Below are 19230 nucleotides of genomic sequence, written 5' to 3' on the forward strand. Positions count from 1 at the left end.
CTACACCATATTTTTATGTTGTAATCAGATTCCAATTCTTTGCCTTTTCCTTTTCCTTCCTTCCTTCGTCTGCTATCCATTCCCACACCTGGGCTCATTTTCATTTTTCCCTTTTAATTCTTCTTCACCTTCTGATTTTTTAATAGCTGGGTGATGGACCAGCTGATGACTTTGACCCAGGCTTAATTGAGAACCACTTTGAAGACTAGGTAAGCAAATTCACTTTTCCTTGTTTCTGGGGTGCAATTACTCGTCTCCTTTCACCAATGCAACAAAAGAAGACCAACCCCCCCCCCCCCCCCCCCCCCCCTTGAAAAAATGAGGGCTCAAATGTTTCTTTAGTTTTGCAAATATTACACCTGTAACCAGTTTGATATCTTGAGTGCTGGTTTGCTCAGCATACTTACATGCCATAGAATTTCCCAGATTTCATTCAGCATCTCCGTCTGGCGCTTGACCTTTACTGCGAAAGACGTATACCTAGATACAAAATCACGAGATGTATGGAACATCTACAGGCCCTCAGACGGGCATTAATACCCCGCGCTCCTCCCAGTCCTTGCGACCTCTCATACTGTCGCATGGTTCGCTGGAGTTTTCTTTCCTCGTGCCAACCTCCATTCATTTTCAAGCTTCTCAATTGAAAGACACCTTCACAGCCTCGTTACCGGAACCAACGGACGAGCTTGCCCAGGATGACGAGCCTTCTTCCGTAGCGGAGCTTGTGGCTCGCTATATTGGCCATATTGCCACAGAGGTAGAAGAAGGCGAGGATGACGCACATGGGACGAATTTGGAGGTCTTGAAGCTCGCCTTGAATGAATTTGAGCGTGCCTTCATGCGCGGCAATGATGTCCATGCGGTTGCATCGGCCCTTCCAGGGATAACCGCGAAAAAGGCTTCGGTTGTCAAGGCGTACTACGCTGGCAGGGCGGCTGCTGGACGACCCACCAAGCCATATGATTCTGCGCTCTTCCGTGCTGCCTCAGATGAGAAGGCGAACGTTTATACCGTTTTTGGTGGACAAGGCAACATTGAGGAATACTTCGATGAGCTGAGAGAGATTTATACAACCTATCCATCTTTCGTCGATGAGTTGATCTCCTCGTCAGCGCAGTTGCTGTTGTCTCTCTCTCGGGAGCCGGAGGCGAGCAAATTGTATCCTAAAGGCATGGATATCATCCAATGGCTCCAGGATCCGGACTCACAGCCCGACACAGATTATCTTGTGTCGGCTCCAGTGAGTCTCCCGTTGATTGGTCTAGTTCAGCTAGCACACTTCGTGGTAACTTGCAAAGCCTTGGGCCGTGAGCCTAGTGAAATCTTGGAAAGGTTTAGTGGAACTACGGGCCACTCTCAAGGGGTGGTCACCGCTGCAGCCATTGCCTCCGCAACAACGTGGGAGAGCTTTGAGAAAGTTGCCAAGGATGCTCTGACTATGCTCTTCTGGATTGGTCTTCGTAGCCAACAGGCCTACCCTCGCACATCTATTGCTCCATCGGTGTTGCAGGACTCGATCGAAAATGGAGAAGGAACCCCGACCCCTATGCTGTCTATCCGGGACCTCCCAAGATCTGCTGTTCAGGAGCACATAGACATGACCAACCAACATCTTCCAGAGGATCGCCACATCTCTATCTCTCTCGTTAACAGCGCACGGAATTTCGTTGTCACTGGTCCTCCGCTTTCGCTTTACGGTCTTAATCTGCGCCTGCGCAAAGTCAAAGCTCCTACAGGCTTGGACCAGAATCGTGTGCCATTCACACAACGTAAGGTTCGCTTCGTGAACCGGTTCCTTCCAATTACTGCTCCTTTCCACAGCCAGTACTTGTATTCCGCGTATGACCGCATCTTGGAAGACCTGGAAGACCTGGAAATTCCGGCCAAGTCTCTTGCTATCCCTGTTTATGGCACTAAAACCGGAGAAGACCTGCGTGAATCTGGTGATGCAAACATTGTTCCTGCGCTGGTGCGCATGATTACCCACGACGCGGTAAACTGGGAGCAGGCAACCGTTTTCCCCAAGGCTACCCACATTGTTGACTTCGGTCCCGGCGGTATCTCTGGTCTCGGCGTGCTTACGAACCGCAACAAGGACGGTACAGGCGTTCGTGTGGTGCTTGCCGGTGCCATGGACGGCACCAACGCTGAGATTGGTTATAAGCCAGAACTGTTTGACCGTGATGAGCATGCTGTGAAGTACGCCATCGACTGGGTCAAGGAGTATGGGCCGCGTCTTGTGAAGAATGCAGCGGGCCAGACCTTTGTTGATACTAAGATGAGCCGATTGTTAGGCATCCCTCCCATAATGGTTGCTGGCATGACTCCCACCACTGTTCCTTGGGATTTCGTGGCCGCAACGATGAATGCGGGTTACCACATTGAACTCGCTGGTGGTGGTTACTACAATGCTAAGACTATGACCGAAGCGGTTTCCAAGATCGAAAAAACTATTCCTCCAGGCCGCGGTATCACCATTAATTTGATTTATGTCAATCCCCGCGCTATGGCATGGCAAATACCCCTGATCGGAAAACTGAGGGCCGACGGTGTTCCTGTGGAAGGTTTGACAATCGGTGCCGGCGTTCCCTCAATCGAAGTAGCCAATGAGTACATTGAAACTCTCGGCATTAAGCACATTGCCTTCAAGCCAGGTTCCGTGGACGCTATTCAACAGGTTATCAACATTGCCAAGGCAAACCCTAAGTTCCCCGTCATTCTTCAGTGGACTGGAGGCCGTGGTGGTGGACATCACTCCTTCGAGGATTTCCATCAGCCCGTGCTGCAGATGTATAGCCGTATCAGACGTTGTGAAAACATCGTCCTTGTGGCAGGCAGTGGCTTTGGAGGGTCTGAGGATACTTATCCCTACCTCTCGGGAACCTGGTCATCTCGTTTTGGCTACCCCCCGATGCCTTTTGACGGTTGCTTGTTCGGTAGTCGCATAATGATCGCCAAGGAAGCACACACATCGAAGAACGCGAAGAAGGCTATTGCGGATGCCCCTGGTCTTGATGACCAAGACTGGGAGAAGACATACAAAGGCTCTGCAGGTGGTGTAGTGACGGTCCTCTCCGAAATGGGCGAGCCGATCCATAAACTTGCAACAAGAGGCGTTTTGTTCTGGCATGAAATGGACCAAAAGATTTTCAAACTCGACAAGGCAAAACGCGTTCCCGAACTCAAAAAGCAACGCAATTATATAATTAAGAAGCTCAACGATGATTTCCAGAAGGTTTGGTTCGGCCGCAAAGCTTCCGGCGAAACGGCTGACCTCGAAGACATGACGTACGCCGAGGTGGTTCATCGTATGGTGGACCTAATGTACGTCAAACATGAATCTCGGTGGATCGATGACTCTCTTAAGAAACTGACTGGTGATTTCATTCGCCGTGTCGAAGAACGTTTCACTGCGGCTGAGGGCCAGCCGTCTTTGCTACAAAGTTATTCAGAGCTCAACAGTCCCTACCCTGCTGTGGATAATATTTTGGTCGCATATCCTGAAGCGGCAACTCAATTGATCAATGCTCAAGACGCCCAGCATTTCCTTCTACTTTGTCAACGGCGTGGCCAAAAACCAGTTCCCTTTGTTCCTGCTTTGGATGAAAACTTTGAGTATTGGTTCAAGAAAGATTCTCTCTGGCAAAGTGAAGATTTGGAGGCAGTTGTAGATCAAGACGTTGGAAGAACATGCATTCTGCAAGGGCCAATGGCTGCTAGATTCTCGACTATCACCGATCAGCCTGTCCAAGATATCTTGAATGGAATCCACCAGGGACATATCAAGAGCCTTCTTGAGGATGTATACAATGGCGATGAGACAAAGGTCCCCGTCATTGAATATCTTGGAGGTCGGCTCGATGAGACCATTGATGAGCCGGAGATTGACGGCCTTACCATCTCGGAAGACGCCAACAAGATTAGCTACCGACTGTCGTCATCCCCTTCCTTCGATCTGCCTGAGCTTGATCGCTGGCTACGTCTCCTTGCAGGTACCTCCTATTCTTGGAGACATGCGATCTTCCTTGCCGATATCTTCGTTCAGGGCCATCGTTTCCAAACTAACCCATTGAAGCGAGTCGTTGCACCGACTTCGGGCATGTATGTCGAGATGGCCTACCCAAATGATCCTTCCAAAACCGCCATTAGTGTGAGGGAGCCTTATCAGTCAGGCAAGCTTGTTAAGACAGTAGAGGTGAAAATGAATGAGAATAACCAGATTAGCCTTACTCTTTTCGAGGGCAGAACTGCAGAAGGTGGCGTTGTTCCGCTGACATTCTTGTTCACTTATCATCCTGAATCAGGATATGCGCCCATCAGAGAGGTCATGGAAGGACGCAATGATCGTATCAAGGAGTTTTACTACCGCATCTGGTTTGGCAACAGCGATGTTCCATTTGATACCCCCACGACAGCAACTTTCAATGGTGGTCGCGAGACTATTACGTCACAAGCTGTCGCTGATTTCGTCCATGCTGTCGGCAACACCGGTGAAGCATTCGTCGATCGCCCAGGAAAGGAAGTCTTTGCTCCCATGGACTTCGCCATCGTCGCTGGCTGGAAAGCCATTACCAAGCCCATCTTCCCTCGTACTATTGACGGTGATTTGCTGAAATTGGTCCACCTTTCTAATGGCTTCAAGATGGTCCCCGGGGCCCAGCCTCTTCAGGTTGGTGATGTTCTAGATACTACCGCCCAGATTAACGCTGTTATCAATCAAGATTCCGGTAAAATGGTTGAGGTCTGCGGTACTATCAAGAGAGCTGGCAAGCCTATAATGCATGTCACCAGTCAGTTCTTATATCGGGGAGCATACTTGGACTTCGAGAATACCTTCCAGCGTAAAGACGAGGTTCCGATGCAGGTTCATCTTGCGTCGAGCAGGGATGTTGCAATCCTTCGGTCGAAGGAGTGGTTCCGTATTGATGATTCTGATGTTGAGTTATTGGGTCAAACCCTGACCTTCCGCCTTCAAAGTCTAATTCGATTCAAGAATAAATCCGTGTTCAGCCATGTTCAAACAGTCGGTCAGGTACTTCTAGAACTCCCTACCAAGGAGATTATTCAAGTTGCGACTGTGGACTACGAAGCCGGAGATTCTCACGGAAATCCAGTGGTGGACTACCTTCAGCGAAACGGAACATCTATCGAGCAGCCCGTGTACTTCGAAAACCCCATCCCTCTCAGCGGAAAGACACCTTTGGAGCTGCGTGCTCCAACTTCTAACGAGACCTATGCTCGCGTCTCGGGCGATTACAACCCGATCCACGTCTCACGAGTTTTCTCCAGCTACGCCAACTTACCAGGTACTATCACCCATGGCATGTATACGAGTGCCGCTGTTCGCAGCTATGTGGAAACCTGGGCTGCTGAGAATAACATTGGCCGTGTCAGGGGTTTCCATGTATCCCTGGTTGGGATGGTTTTGCCCAACGACATGATCACCGTCAAGTTGCAGCACGTTGGTATGATCGCTGGCCGTAAGATCATCAAGGTTGAAGCCAGCAACAAGGAGACAGAGGATAAAGTTCTTCTTGGTGAAGCAGAGGTGGAACAACCGGTTACCTCCTACGTATTCACTGGACAGGGCTCCCAAGAACAAGGAATGGGAATGGAGCTATATAGCAGCAGCCCTGTTGCTAGAGAAGTTTGGGATCGGGCAGACCGTCACTTCATGGAGAACTATGGTCTTTCCATCATTGATATTGTGAAAAACAACCCCAAGGAACTTACCGTCTATTTTGGTGGCCCCCGCGGCAAAGCTATTCGTCAAAACTACATGTCGATGACCTTCGAGTCTGTTAATGCGGATGGAAGCATCAAGTCGGAGAAAATCTTCAAGGAAATCGACGAAAATACAACGTCTTACACCTATCGATCACCGTCCGGATTGCTCTCTGCGACACAATTTACACAGCCAGCTTTGACATTGATGGAGAAGGCTAGCTTTGAAGATATGCGTTCCAAGGGACTGGTCCAAAGAGATAGCAGCTTCGCTGGTCACTCACTTGGTGAATATTCAGCTCTTGCAGCTCTTGCCGATGTTATGCCTATTGAAAGCTTGGTTTCTGTGGTATTCTATCGCGGGTTGACCATGCAAGTTGCTGTTGAACGCGATGAACAAGGCCGCTCTAACTACTCTATGTGCGCTGTCAATCCAAGTCGAATTTCGAAGACCTTCAATGAACAGGCTCTGCAGTATGTGGTAGAGAACATCTCGGAGCAAACTGGCTGGCTACTTGAGATCGTGAACTACAATGTCGCAAACATGCAATATGTTGCAGCTGGAGATGTGAGTCTACCATTTCCCCTTTCGATTATGAACAGTTTCTCTAACTAAGCTTTCTCCTTCATAGCTCCGAGCACTTGACTGTCTTACAAATCTACTCAATTACCTGAAGGCTCAGAACATTGACATTCCGGCCCTCATGCAGAGCATGTCTTTAGAAGATGTCAAGGCTCACCTGGTTAAGATCATCCATGAATGTGTCAAGCAGACCGAGTCTAAGCCTAAGCCCATTACCCTTGAGCGTGGCTTCGCTACCATCCCTCTGAGGGGAATTGACGTTCCCTTCCACAGCACTTTCCTCCGTTCTGGTGTCAAGCCTTTCCGATCGTTTTTGCTAAAGAAGATCAATAAGAACACTATTGACCCCAGCAAGTTGGTTGGAAAATATATTCCAAATGTCACGGCTCGCCCTTTCGAACTTACCAAGGAATATTTCGAAGATGTCTACAGGCTCACGAATTCACCGCGTATTGCTAACATTTTGGCAAACTGGGAGAAATACGAGGAAGAGAAGTGAGAACGTCTCACACGGTGTTGGTACAAAATCCGCTTAAAAGAATAGCCATAGAAAGGACACTCCTTGCACGATTGTTACTTTATAATGCCTTTGTCTCATCTCTATTTTCGACCAAAGATGTTTCGGCTTAGCGCTGGGTGTTCAAAACGTCTATCCCAATTCTACAGTTTTTATCAAGTGCTATTTATACCTCAATCCCCATTTCATATAGATAACTACTTTAGCATGACCTCAATAGATATTCAATTATCATGAGCATATACTGACTAAAACCTAATACTGTACTTACGCTGATTGAATGGTTTCACACTCAACGCACGTGACAGGATCTTCCCAATCAACTCTCCTTCAGCGTACCAGGTCGCAACAATCGATCTTCTTTGCCATAAACTCCGACATCTTTGACAATCGCTATAAACCTTCGGTGGTTCTCCTTTGACTCACCAATACGGGGACGGAATATTTTGAGCAAGTCACTACTGAGTATGCCCGAGGGGGGAATAGCAGCATGAATCTCCGCAGGCGTAGGGAAGCTTTGATTTCCAGCGTGTACTGGAGTGGAAACGCGAGTTTGCCCTTTACATATGGCCCAATCAGAACAATGCTACATAACCTGAGGAAAGTTCCCCAATATGATGAATTAGACTTACCTCTGAATGACTCGGGGCTGCTAGCACGGCTTCCCGAAAAACTTCTACCTGCCAGGGGAGTGGGACTCCCTGCCCTAGATCCCTGGGGAGTCCCACCCTGAGAAACTGCTGGAGGATTAAGCTTGAGCTTTTTAGTTTTACCACTTTCACTCATCTCTGCACCTGAACCTGCGCCGCCATCGGCATCACTCCCGGAACCTGCACCACCAAGAGGTACGTTTCGGACACGCTTCTTGCCAAGCTGCAAAGGCGTTAACTCACGAGTAGACCTGGGGCTACTGATAGGGAACTTACTGGCATTTGCGATGACGCAACGGGAGACATATTGCGCGAGCTTGGCTGAGTGGGCTGAGAGGACGGGTTCTTGCTTTTACCCTTTTTGCGGGAAGTGTCTGTCCCACTCGCATCCGACACGTTGGGAGACCCCAACCGCTTCCGTGGTGCAGCTGCCGTGCCTTTTTTCAAGGGATCCGTATGCTTAGGGCGGCCGGACGGCGTATTGTTACCCTTGGAAGATGTCGTTATGTCCTTTTTGTTCTTTTCCTCTTCGGCTTTCCGCTCTTCCTCCTTCAATCGTTCAGCCTCGCTATCATCAGAGCTCTAAATTGAAAGAAAACAAAAGTGTTAGTAACGACACAAGTGTGTAGGAGTGGATGCTGTTCTCACCTCATCATCTGAATAAGGATTGACGTCAGAACCACTACTATAGTCGTAGTTCTTTTCTCGTTTTTGTAAAGCTTTCCGAACTTTTTTCCCAAGCACACGACGAGCCTCCTTCTCTTTCTTTTCTCTCAATTCCTCTTGCTCGTAGTCTTTCTCGTCTTTCAGGTCAAAAACATTGGCTTTCAACTGGTCTTGCTTGATTCTCTTCTCCGCTGCCTTTGCATCCTCATCCTCGTTGAAAAGATCATCATGCTCTTCATCATCAGCAAATCGATCTTCTTCAAAGTCCATTTCACCGGCCTCCAATCCCTCCACTCCAGATGGGGTCCCTTGTTTACCAGCGTATACCTTCCGCTGTTTCGCAAATTGCTCTAATTCCTTTCGTTGAGCTAGTTCTTGTTGCTTCTCCATGAACCACCGTGGATCTTTAACTTTCTTTGCCATGAACTTCTCTGCTTCCTCGATAGTCAAAGCTTTGAATTGGTTTTTGGCATTGAATCTGTACCATTTTTCCACGGGAATCATCCTCATTTTCCCGGTAGCCTCAAGTACAAATACCGCATGTGTTTCGGACAGAGCAGCTTCATAGTTCCCCACCCAAATATTTTTGTTGTCAAAGTCTTCTAGATGCCATGGCAAAGCCTCTTCGTACTTGATTCGCGTCTTCGCCATCTCCTCAGGAGTCATATCTGTCTTGGACACCTGCTGAGTTTTTTGCTTGGGTACGTTCGCTCTCTTCGGGGCGGATCCAGCGGAAGGGGCTATTTGGGCCAGATTCTCCGCGCGTTCCTTCTCACGGGCAGCCTTCCTAGCCTCTAGCTCTTCACGCTCAGCCTCATCTATCTGATGGCTAGATTCAGACGTTGTCTTCTGCATGCCCTGGCTCTTCTCCGATGTCATCTCATGCGATCGAGCGCGCGGGTCGCGACGTTGAAGCCTGACAGGCCTAGTGAACTGGTTTTCGTCACGCGGATCGACGGTCTTTTTTGATGCAAATCTAGCAATGTGATGTTTCAAGCCTTCCCGCAATGCGCGCTTTGTCGTGACTAGGGGATAGTCCGTATATGTTTCGGATAACAATGGGCCGCTAAATCCATTGGCGGAGAAATCAGCTCCTGAAGATGAAGGCTTCCCTCTCTCAGAATGAGGCATAGATGGCGGGTTGGAAGTAGCTGGTCGCGAAGAAGCCGCTTTTAAGGCTGGTCCATTTCCGGAGGTAGGAATAGCTGGTTTGGCTGTAGGTTTTTTTTTCGGTCGTACTAAAGGATCCGCTGCCTTTGGGCGACGAATTCTCATGGGTGGAGGTCCATTTGAACCTGTTGGAGTCCGCGCGTTCAGGTCGTTCGTTGGTGTAGCCATGTTCCCGGTATGCTTTCAGACACGCGAAGCTCCTTCGGTGATACATATACCTAGATCGTAGAAGTCCCGCTTGCACGATGCATATATATCAAGAAAGAGATCTTCTTTGTATTTGACCAAAGACAGGATTGTCTTGGGTACTAAAGTGCTGTCGAAGGAAGATGGAGTAGCAGTGGAGTGGAGTGGACTGCCTCAACTGAAATAACTAGCTAGGTAGTTAGACTGATCACTTAGGTAAGCGCAGTTACGGAGCACTTACTCCGTACATTAGTCGGGTTTGTGAGATTTACAGTATCACCTGCAGTACGGAGTACGGAATAAGTATTTAGTCGTAAGACGGGACGTACTAACTATGCCTGGTATATCTCACTCCGCCCAACTTCCGCCACCCGTCATTCCCCTGACCTCTCACTGTGGTATCACTTCTGCTTAGGCTGAGGGTCAGTTTACGGGTTGTCTCGAAAACAGCAACAAGGAAAGAAGTTAAAGAAGAGACTTGGAAACGAACCTCTTTCCCTTTCACATCATGCTCCTTCCCGCCAACGCGTTATCTTTCTTCTCTCGGTATCTACACTTTGAACACCTATGTTCCCATTTATATCCCACTTCTATTGATTGACTTTCTCCCCAATGCTAGAAAACTGTCAGTATTGGCAGTCACATCGTTCACTCGATCAAAAATCCCATCTTATAGTCCCTTCTCGCCATTTCCTACTATCTAGTCTCTTGTACTTCGACTAAAAACAGTCAATCATGCCCTGTAAGGTCCCTCAACATTCTAATTCATCTGCTGAAGTCGTTATGACTGGTAAGAGATGCGGCCTTGCACGTGGGTCTATTACCGCTACTCCGATGTCCTCAGGAATGGACGACCTGCCTTGTCATGTCATTGATATATTAAGTCATGCCAGTGGGCAGCTGTTATTCCAACAACCGCCAGTAATCTCTTGCCACTATGCGAATCACTGTGATATCCAGATCAGCACTACTAATTCGACTCATCGTCAAAAAAGGTTCTTTTCAAAGAGCCATATTGAAGAGCGCACGATGAATGACAAAACGGCCACATATCCTGTACACTGCCAATCAGTCTTAGAGATTACGCACCTCAGTAATCCAGCTGGCTATTCCTATTCACATGCTCCCAGAACCCGGCTCGGTGATCAACAGTCTGATCCTTGCAGGCGAGCTCAACTTCAGATAAACTATTTAAACTCCCTAGCAGCCCGAGTGCCCTCTTTCGGCTCACTAGCTAGCGATTTTCGCAGCAAGGAAGCCCTGCGGGCTTTACTAACCAACATCGCCCGGGAAGCGCTTGAAAGACATTCCAAGCAGCATGGCTATACGACTAGAGATAAAACCATTGACCTCAAATGCTTTGGCAGTCTGCGGAATGGTTTCGCATTGCCTGGGGCTGACCTTGATCTCGTAATAACCGCGCATGGAGAAGTGTTTCCAAAGGATATAGAAGCAAGGTGTCCCCAGATTTTGTTTAAAGCATTTCTTGATGCCGGCTTCGATACTCAATTAATTCAAAAGACCAGGATTTCAATCGTCAAAGTGCACGAACCTCCTTCCCAAGGAGTCTTAAACTCGCTCGAGGTTGAAAGCAGAGGACAGAATAGTTACCGTTCTCCAAAGCAGGCTACAAATCTGGAGGCTCTATCTTCAGTAGACATTCAATGTGACCTCAATTTTTCTGGGCGCTTGGTACTATACAATACCGAATTACTTCGCTGTTACGCCCTATGCGACGAAAGGGTGCGTGTTATCGGTCTTTTCGTGAAGATGTGGGCCAAGGCTCGAAAAATCAATCGTCCCAACTATGGAACACTCTCTTCATATGGCTACATTCTCATGGTCATCCACTACTTGATGAACGTGGTAGACCCGCCTTTGGTTCCTAATCTTCAGCTTCTGGGTCGGCTGTCCCCTAGACACTCCAGCATTACAAATCCTAGTAAGTACGATATCCGTTTTTTCAAAAATGAGACCGAACTTAGGAGGAGAGCCTGGTATAATATGACTTATGGTAATCGGCAATCCGTGGGCGAGCTGCTTCGTGGCTTTTTCGCATACTATGGAAGCCGGTGCAAAACTACGCCCTCAGGCGCTTTCAACTGGATCCAGGACGTTATTTCAATTCGCACGCAGGGTGGCATCCTTTCCAAAATGGATAAATTTTGGAACACCGCGAGGACTGACGAACACGGACATCGACTCAGATTCCTCATAGCAATTGAGGACCCCTTCGAACACAACCATAATATAGGCAGAACTGTCACAGACAAAGGCCTGGAATCTATCAGAGCAGAGTTCTCCCGCGCTCAGATCATCATACGTCGAGTTCAGGAAATCCCAGGAGTCGGATGGGAATGGCGAACGGACAATGGCCACATAGGTCAGGACCTGCTTGCTGAAGCGGAAGATAACTTAAACCGACCACAACCCTGTGGAACGCCCAAATTCGCAGGGTTCGACCAAGTGTCCAGTACTCGCGGTATTGATTTCTCAAGTGAAATTGGTACCTATAACAGACTTATATGGCCCTCGGCTGCTGCCCAGAAGCAGCGGACACAGCGCGAGAATTTTCATCGACAAGCTACTCTCGCTGCAAACAAGATGCGACGAATGTTGCATATTCCAGACGGCCAAGACCCAGGCACTTCTTACGGAGTGACTCTTGATTCAATGCAATTCCATAGTCCATATGCAGTCCATAGAAGGGATTCGGCTGCTCAGAGGCAAATGAATCAATGCGAAACAGATACGACCAATGTTGGCTTGCTTGCTACGCTTCCTTTCAATGAAAAGAGCCTCTGTTGAAAACCTACTTTAGCTTTGTCATTAATTAGTCCCCGTTTATTATTCTAATCAGGGGTTCAATGTCGTTATGGTGGCATGCACTGCTGGTATCCAAATAAAAGCTTTTCACTCTGCCACTGAATCCATAACAAAGAGTTCATATTTAGTAAAAGAAAGAAGTAAAGGAACTCCCACTATACACCGGCTCAAAAGAGCTCTACCACCTGCTGGTCATCATGTTCCCGCTGCGTACCTCCAGGCTGTCCAGCATTTTCTCCCTCCTCGTCCCGCATCAAGATCTGAACCAGCCTGTCGCAAGCTTCTCGAACATCCTCGTCATCAACGTTCAGGTGACATTCTCGAATTATAGGATAGACCTGTACCTCCCTCATTCTATCTCGCCCTTCCCGAGTTGTTGTTAGCAACAGTAACGTTTCAAGATGTGTTACAATAATGCTATTGTCGGTGTCCCTCTTTTTGTCTGGGGGTAGCAGCTGAAGGTCTGGCAGCATCGTCAGCGTCTCTTCTTCGCCAAACTCTTCCGGGCCTGCTATCGGCAGCAGGATGTATGGAAGGATATTGGCTTCATCTTCAGAGAAAAGAGCGGGGTGGAATGGGATGTCAAACGCGACATTCTTGATTGTTGATGCAACTCCTTTTCTCCGAATTGAGCTTTGGTGTTCGGTGAAAACAGTAAGCTTCGTTACAGGCACCACGCCGTCATACTCCTGGCGCGAGGTAAAATACGCCCGACCTTCCTTAGACTTCGACATGTCAGCAAATACATAAGACAGGTAGTCATAGGTGGCATTTTTGTTGAGGGCGCCCTCGGCCCCTTTCACGAAACAATCCATCAGCTGATCCATTGCATTGGGCGAAGTAGACACCAGTTCTGGGACCCGTCGTTTTATGGTTAGCAGTTTCTTCATTTTCTCCGACTTGACCAAGTTGGCCAAAAGCATCGACACATCATCTGCATTCGGCTCCTTGACGTTCTAGTGCCGCATTAGTTAAGACGTGTGTCGTCCCGCGTCGAGTACGGAGCACTCACCGTCACCTTTGTGAGGAGAGTCTCAAGAAAGTCATCATCGTCCGCAAGATTGGCCAATACGTCTTGGTCAGCCGAGAGGTTGATGAGCATTGTCAGGGCATTTTTCGCGATTGGCTATTCAGTAAGCGACCTGGCCAGGATTCGACCGGGTGGGCACTAACAGTGTAATCTCGCACCAAAAGTTTCAAATCTCGCACTGGAAGAAGCTGATGGCATTTGAATATGTTCGGCTGGGCAGTTGAGAAACCAAGGAGGTTTTCACAGGCTAGAATAAGTTATTATAGAGCATTCACAAATGGTCACGGAAGATTCTCCAGGCTGTTCATCGGTTTTATAAAGGGTCCTCATTACCAATTTGTCTGATTTGAGTGTTTCCATGATGAAGGAATTCAACAAGCTAAAGTACAATGGGATATTCGTCAGGCAAACTGAGCCTAGGCCTTGCTGCAGGGTGCAGGGAAACGAACCTCCTCTAGTTCGGTGGGCATGTTGAGGGTTATCTAGGTATATAGCTTACCCAGTGGTAAATATATTTAGGATGAAAACATGTAGATAAGTTTCCTAAGTGGAAATATGGATACACAGTAGGCCAGGACCTCGAGCAGTAGGCGGCGTTCGGGGAGTATCAACAGTCCCTTTTCTTTTTTTCTTTTGTCTTCTTTCTCTTCTTTTTTTTTTTTTTTTTTTTTTTTTTTTTTTGTTTTTTTTTTTTTTTTTTTTTTTTTTTCCTGGGGGGGTGGTTTGTGTTGTGAATAAATTAATTGTGGGGTTCTCCAGATGTAAGTCCAATTAGATTTTGATATTCTGATATATACAGAGTATACCTATTTATAATAATCAGGATTACCCCTCACGACGTCACAAAGGCGGGTGGGGGGAAGTTCCTTTCCGTTGAGAGGACGAGAGTAGGAGAAAATAGTCCAAAAAGAGACCTTCTAAAAGAGCCAGTAGCTTTAAATGGACCAGTGTTCCCTCTTGCTTCTGTCCTTCACTTAATCCGTCCTAGGTACATTACACACACACACACACACACACACACACACACACACACACACAAAACAGTACACTCGAGAGGGCGGCACCTTTGCCCTAATTTTTCTATACCCATTATCTATATTTATTTGACTATTTCCCACAGCACTGCAACGAGCAAATCTAAGTTAAGGGAAGATACGCCCTTATCTCTCCATCTACATTATTTACACGTTGGATATTCCCGCCATTTAGGTTTCCCACATATATACTTTGTACACATAGTTTGCAACCAAAACTGCTCCATTCCAAGACATGACGCCAGAAACAAGCAGGGCCGATGGTGGCATGCCCAATCTGAATCATATCCATGATTCCCTCATTGAGATAGCATACAAAGCCGGAGAGATCATCATGGGTGCTCTCCCCACTACGGATGGTGTTGGATCGAAGAAGAATAGTATGCACAGCTGAATGGTTAAGTATGTAATGGGTAACCCAGCTTGACTTACAACGTTAGGTGCGGATCTTGTCACCCAATATGACCGTGCAGTTGAAGAAATGATATCTGCAGCGCTGAAGGACAAATACCCAGATTACCAGTATGTACATCATATCATACCTTCCGTCACTTCCAAATAGACTCTCATTTGGTTGTCCGCAAAGTTATCGTATGTCACCCCGTAGATGTGGTCTGTTCCTTACTTCATCGCTAGGTTCCATGGGGAGGAAACATATGACCCAAGTCATCCCTTGACTACTGCCCCCACTTTTGTGATTGATCCCATCGATGGGACAATTAATTTCGTGCATGGCTTCCCTCATGCTTGTGTGTCTCTTGGGTTTGTCATTGACCGGGTTCCCGTAGTTGGTATTGTATACAATCCATTCGATAACACCCTTTATTCTGCCATTCGTGGCCAAGGGGCGTTCCTGAACCGCAGTGTCAAACTTCCACTCAAGGGAATAGACCTTGAGCCACTGCAAGGTCTGCAAAACTCTCTCATCGCTGTTGAATGGGGTTCCGATAGAATGGGGAGAAATTGGGAAACAAAGGTGCGAACCTTGGAGAAGCTCGGCCAAGCTAAAGATGAGGGCGGTGCAATGGTTCGTTCGATGCGTAGCATGGGTTCGGCCGCACTCAACCTCTGTGCGGTGGCCGCCGGCACTCTTGACTTGTACTGGGAAGGCGGCTGTTGGGCGTGGGATGTGTGCGCTGGCTGGGTTATCCTCACTGAGGCCGGTGGTATCATGGTTGACGGTAATCCCGGCGGGTGGCAGGCCGTCATAGACGGAAGGGTCTACCTCGCTGTTAGAGCTTCTCCAAGCCAGATTGGTCAAAGAGAGCTTGTTGAGGAATTCTGGGGAAATATTCAAGGGAGGCTTGAGTATTGACGTATCCGACGTACAGGCACAAGCCTACTATCAATACGGCCGGACAAAGATCAGGTCTTCTCGTTACAAAAAGAAAAGGCCAGGAAGAGAGCAGGAGAGGTGTGAGGGAGAAATATGAAGGTTTCCCAGGCTGTGGGTTGAAAAATCAATGATAAACTACTATGCATTAGCGCATATACAGGAGGATACACCCACGTGTCTATGTATGTACATACAATGAATAGCGCTTGAGGGAAAACACAAATAGGAAGGGTGAAATAATAAAGCAAGCATAATCCACGATACAAACCTCTACTTGCACGGAGAGTTTAGCCGACTTTCTTGGGATAAGCCGGGCCCGGTTTGATCAGTAGAACCAATCCCGACGATCGGGCTGCCTGGGAGCCCTCGTGCGGAAGTCGAATCATCTATAGGGGGTTCAACTTGTCCTTGCACTTCTTCACCTAAGCTATTTGTTGGGACTCCGGGTGGCCTCGCCCTCTCTACCCCACTTGCGGAATCATCTTTAGATTGGGCCGCAGATGTATACCCAAAGTGAGTATCAACGAGGTGCTTTACCACAGGCCAACCATACGCGTTCGTGAACATTCGTCGAACAATTATATTGTTGTGTGCATCTGGTTCAAGACGAACAAGCACTTTTCGCCACGTTAGGTCGCGGTGATAAGCTCTTGCGATCTTCTCTTCGACTTTGAGCCCACTCTCACTCTCATTTAAATCGCGATGTGAAGATTCATCCGATGAAGATGACCCTATTCTTAAGGCCTTACTTTGGGAAGAACCAAAGGTTAAGGTTCGTCTCTTAGGAGTCAAGGGGGGAGGTATGTCCTCAGGGCTATAGACCCGGTCATGGAAAATAGTCCGAGGTCTTGAAGTAGGATCAATTATAAATTCAATGGGAGGAAGGGGTGGCATGAGAAGATCACTGGCCGACTCAAAAAGGGTCGTCTTTGGCGGCGCATAAAGCCCATGGTCATCAGACGGTTGACTATCGGTATATGGCTCATGGGTAGGGGCACCAGGAGACGGTGGCCCCTGTATGACATGACTCGATGTGCCAAGTGTTTGGCTACGTTTAAGCATCTTAGATTGCTTCTGCCCAGGTGATATTCTAACAGCTTCTTTTGGCCGGAATATAGAAAAAAGATTGCTCAAGGGGCCATAGGTTATAGGTTGGTTATCTTTTGGAGCTGCATCTATTGTCGTATCAGGCCAAATTGAATGTTGGGATCGATCTGATGGCTGATGATGGATCGGAGCACTGGCAGGCATCGTCGGTATGTCCTTGTGGGCTTTGTTTGTTTCCTCAGTATCTTTCCACTCCGACTCTGTTCCTGAGCGAGCCGTCCGTGGCGATTTTGAATTTGCGCCGGTCAATTCGGCCCACCCCCATTCAGCCATTGTACCAACTATCCCATTTTCTCTCCGCGCCTTTTCAACTCGTTCTAGTCCTCTCCAGTCAAGAAAAAGAAGACAAGAAGTCCTCAAAGGTACAATTCCATCATTGACCACATTAGAGTAGACTGTACGGTGTTGGAATTTGGCGAGAACTTCATGCGCAGGACCACAGGGAAGGATTCTTAGTAGAGGCTTTGATCCAGCATCTGATTGTCCTTGTGGTTTAGCTGAATTGCCTTTTCCACCAATTATAGCTTCCCAGCCACTTCTCACTCTAGGCGCTGTCCAACTAAGTCCTAGATCCTGGCCCGTCCGACCAACTAGACCTAAGTCTAAGGCAAAGCGGATGTACATAGGGTTTTCATTGCTCAAACCGAGGAAAGGAGTCGCTAAGGCGATGAAGTTAACGGGCCTAACCACATCAAAGAATTCAGGGGAATGTTTTTGGATGTATGCAATGGCATATGTCTGGATGAGCCCGCCGAGAGAATGGCCGATAAAGCTGATGCTGGTGACTCGATAGGCATGGCCCCCTCTGGTTGGCCCTGGCACAGAAGCTGTATGGTCCTTAGGAAACTCCGCCGCCGCGTTCCTCCAGGGGGCAAGAGATTTCGGTAGGGTCTTTGCCTTTACATTGTGACAAGGATTACAAGGCTGGTCTGGATATGTCATTAGCAAGACATATTTGGCGAGACGCTTGCCAAGATACTGAATTCCGCGTTCCGTACGGACTGCATTTCCGGGAAATCCTCTAACAACGACTTGCTCGTCGTCATCGTCGTCATCGTTGCTGCTCTGTTCGCTTTTATGCTTTTGACGAGCATTATAGGCTTGTTCCTTAGCTTTTCTGGCTGCAGTATCAATGCTCTCCTTGAGATAAAGCATGTCCGCACCAAGGTTGCTATGAAGGCCATGGGTCAGAACCACAAGGTGTATTTTCTTTCTACGCCTGTTGTTCTGCGACTGATCAATTGACTCGCTGGATCTTGTCGGTACTTCGGCATTGTTTGTTGGACTGCCTTCGCTTGGTCCCTTATCCTTTTCCGCCCCGCAGCTTTTGTCGAAGGAAGGAAGGACGGGCGTGTTCCAGAGACTCACAGTATCATCTATCTGCAACGTTATGGATCTCGAAAACACCCCGTTTGTAGTAAACACTTGCTTGCCTTTCGCATTCGGTAACCAGTGGTCACTTAGTTGAGCTGCTTGATGCCCAGTGGTCGACGCTGCACCAGAAGAATATAACTCCACTGATTTTTGGTCGCGGCCCACTAAGAGCTCAAAGTTGACGGATGCGGTGCTCGAAAATATCACTTGGGATAGTATCTCTATGATCCAGGTTACTTTCTGGTGACTTTGGGGCTCGGAAGAAGCGGCATCTGACATTTGACGAAGCCGCCGGGGCACGGTGATGACGGCATCCCAACTGCCCCCAGCTTTGAGATATGGTTCAAACTGCGGAATACCTTCGGTGGCTTGCTGATCGAGTTTGACATTTGGATCGAACGTGGATGGGTAGCAAGAGGTATAGAGGGTATATGGGCCATGAAGGTATGCAGCTCGGAGGGGAATTGCAGATGTATTCTTGACTTTCACAAATAATTCCCCTGGGATGGAACTGGCGGTGTCGGCACCCGGTGTGTATGTTACTGTGTACCTGTTTATAACAAGACTGAGGTCAGTATTGCGAATAGGAAAGCCTTGACTAAGACTATCATATTGATGGCAACAGACCTGACCACCTCACCCACACGCACACTGCCCGTCTGGTGAATCAATAGCATTTCAGCGGCTCTTCTATCATTGGTAGAACCAGTGCTCCACCCGAAAAGCGAACGAAATTTGGGGCTATCCTCACTGCTGTGGGACTGTTGTCTTCGATCTGGTATCTGCGAAGCGTGATAAGTTCGAGGGCTGATAAGCATCGATACCAAACGCAGCTGTTCCCATCATAGGACTGGTCAAGATGGCTGTCGGTCGGCGAGGTTTTCTGGGTCACATGCATGGAAGCCTATGGCCCTCAATAAGAACTACTGGCAGCGTGTCTAGCGCTGGAGTTTTGATCAAGGGTCTGATCAACTGTTAATAGCGAGCGAGTTCCGAGATACAGAGGTTATTCTGTAGAAAGTACCGA

The 19230-nt window shown here is 48.1% G+C and overlaps 6 protein-coding genes across 6 annotated transcripts; 3 read left to right on the top strand and 3 right to left on the bottom strand.

Annotated features, from left to right (window-relative positions):
* The first annotated feature begins 420 nt into the window (after positions 1-420).
* Positions 421-7012, top strand: BDV38DRAFT_29270 (tetrafunctional fatty acid synthase subunit FAS1). Its single transcript, XM_032062068.1, has 2 exons — positions 421-6292; positions 6357-7012. The coding sequence occupies exons 1-2, from the start codon at positions 500-502 to the stop codon at positions 6804-6806; spliced, it is 6243 nt and encodes a 2080-aa protein (XP_031916445.1). The 5' UTR covers positions 421-499; the 3' UTR covers positions 6807-7012.
* A 131-nt stretch (positions 7013-7143) lies between these two features.
* On the bottom strand, positions 7144-9478 carry BDV38DRAFT_269343 (transcription factor IIF subunit TFG1; the record flags this gene model as incomplete). Its single annotated transcript, XM_032056955.1, has 4 exons — positions 7144-7382; positions 7457-7749; positions 7779-8056; positions 8123-9478. The coding sequence occupies 4 exons, from the start codon at positions 9476-9478 to the stop codon at positions 7144-7146; spliced, it is 2166 nt and encodes a 721-aa protein (XP_031916446.1).
* An 801-nt stretch (positions 9479-10279) lies between these two features.
* BDV38DRAFT_269344 (uncharacterized protein) lies at positions 10280-12158 on the top strand (the record flags this gene model as incomplete). Its single annotated transcript, XM_032056956.1, has 5 exons — positions 10280-10307; positions 10341-10363; positions 10397-10417; positions 10457-11879; positions 12016-12158. 5 exons carry the CDS (start codon positions 10280-10282, stop codon positions 12156-12158), a joined length of 1638 nt encoding a protein of 545 aa, XP_031916447.1.
* A 238-nt stretch (positions 12159-12396) lies between these two features.
* On the bottom strand, positions 12397-14011 carry BDV38DRAFT_29314 (protein HGH1). Its single transcript, XM_032062181.1, has 5 exons — positions 13802-14011; positions 13686-13731; positions 13496-13599; positions 13335-13448; positions 12397-13278 (listed from the first exon to the last, which is right to left on the bottom strand). The coding sequence occupies exons 1-5, from the start codon at positions 13820-13822 to the stop codon at positions 12490-12492; spliced, it is 1074 nt and encodes a 357-aa protein (XP_031916448.1). The 5' UTR covers positions 13823-14011; the 3' UTR covers positions 12397-12489.
* Positions 14012-14621: 610 nt separating this feature from the next.
* BDV38DRAFT_280385 (inositol monophosphatase family protein) lies at positions 14622-15701 on the top strand (the record flags this gene model as incomplete). Its single annotated transcript, XM_032059296.1, has 3 exons — positions 14622-14766; positions 14827-14908; positions 15023-15701. 3 exons carry the CDS (start codon positions 14622-14624, stop codon positions 15699-15701), a joined length of 906 nt encoding a protein of 301 aa, XP_031916449.1.
* Positions 15702-15992: 291 nt separating this feature from the next.
* Positions 15993-18880, bottom strand: BDV38DRAFT_280386 (lipase ROG1 family protein; the record flags this gene model as incomplete). The annotated part of the gene is made up of 2 exons (XM_032059297.1): positions 15993-18753; positions 18831-18880. 2 exons carry the CDS (start codon positions 18878-18880, stop codon positions 15993-15995), a joined length of 2811 nt encoding a protein of 936 aa, XP_031916450.1.
* Positions 18881-19230: the final 350 nt, after the last annotated feature.

This window comes from Aspergillus pseudotamarii, assembly GCF_009193445.1.
Source record: "Aspergillus pseudotamarii strain CBS 117625 unplaced genomic scaffold BDV38scaffold_12, whole genome shotgun sequence".
NCBI lineage: Eukaryota > Fungi > Ascomycota > Eurotiomycetes > Eurotiales > Aspergillaceae > Aspergillus > Aspergillus pseudotamarii.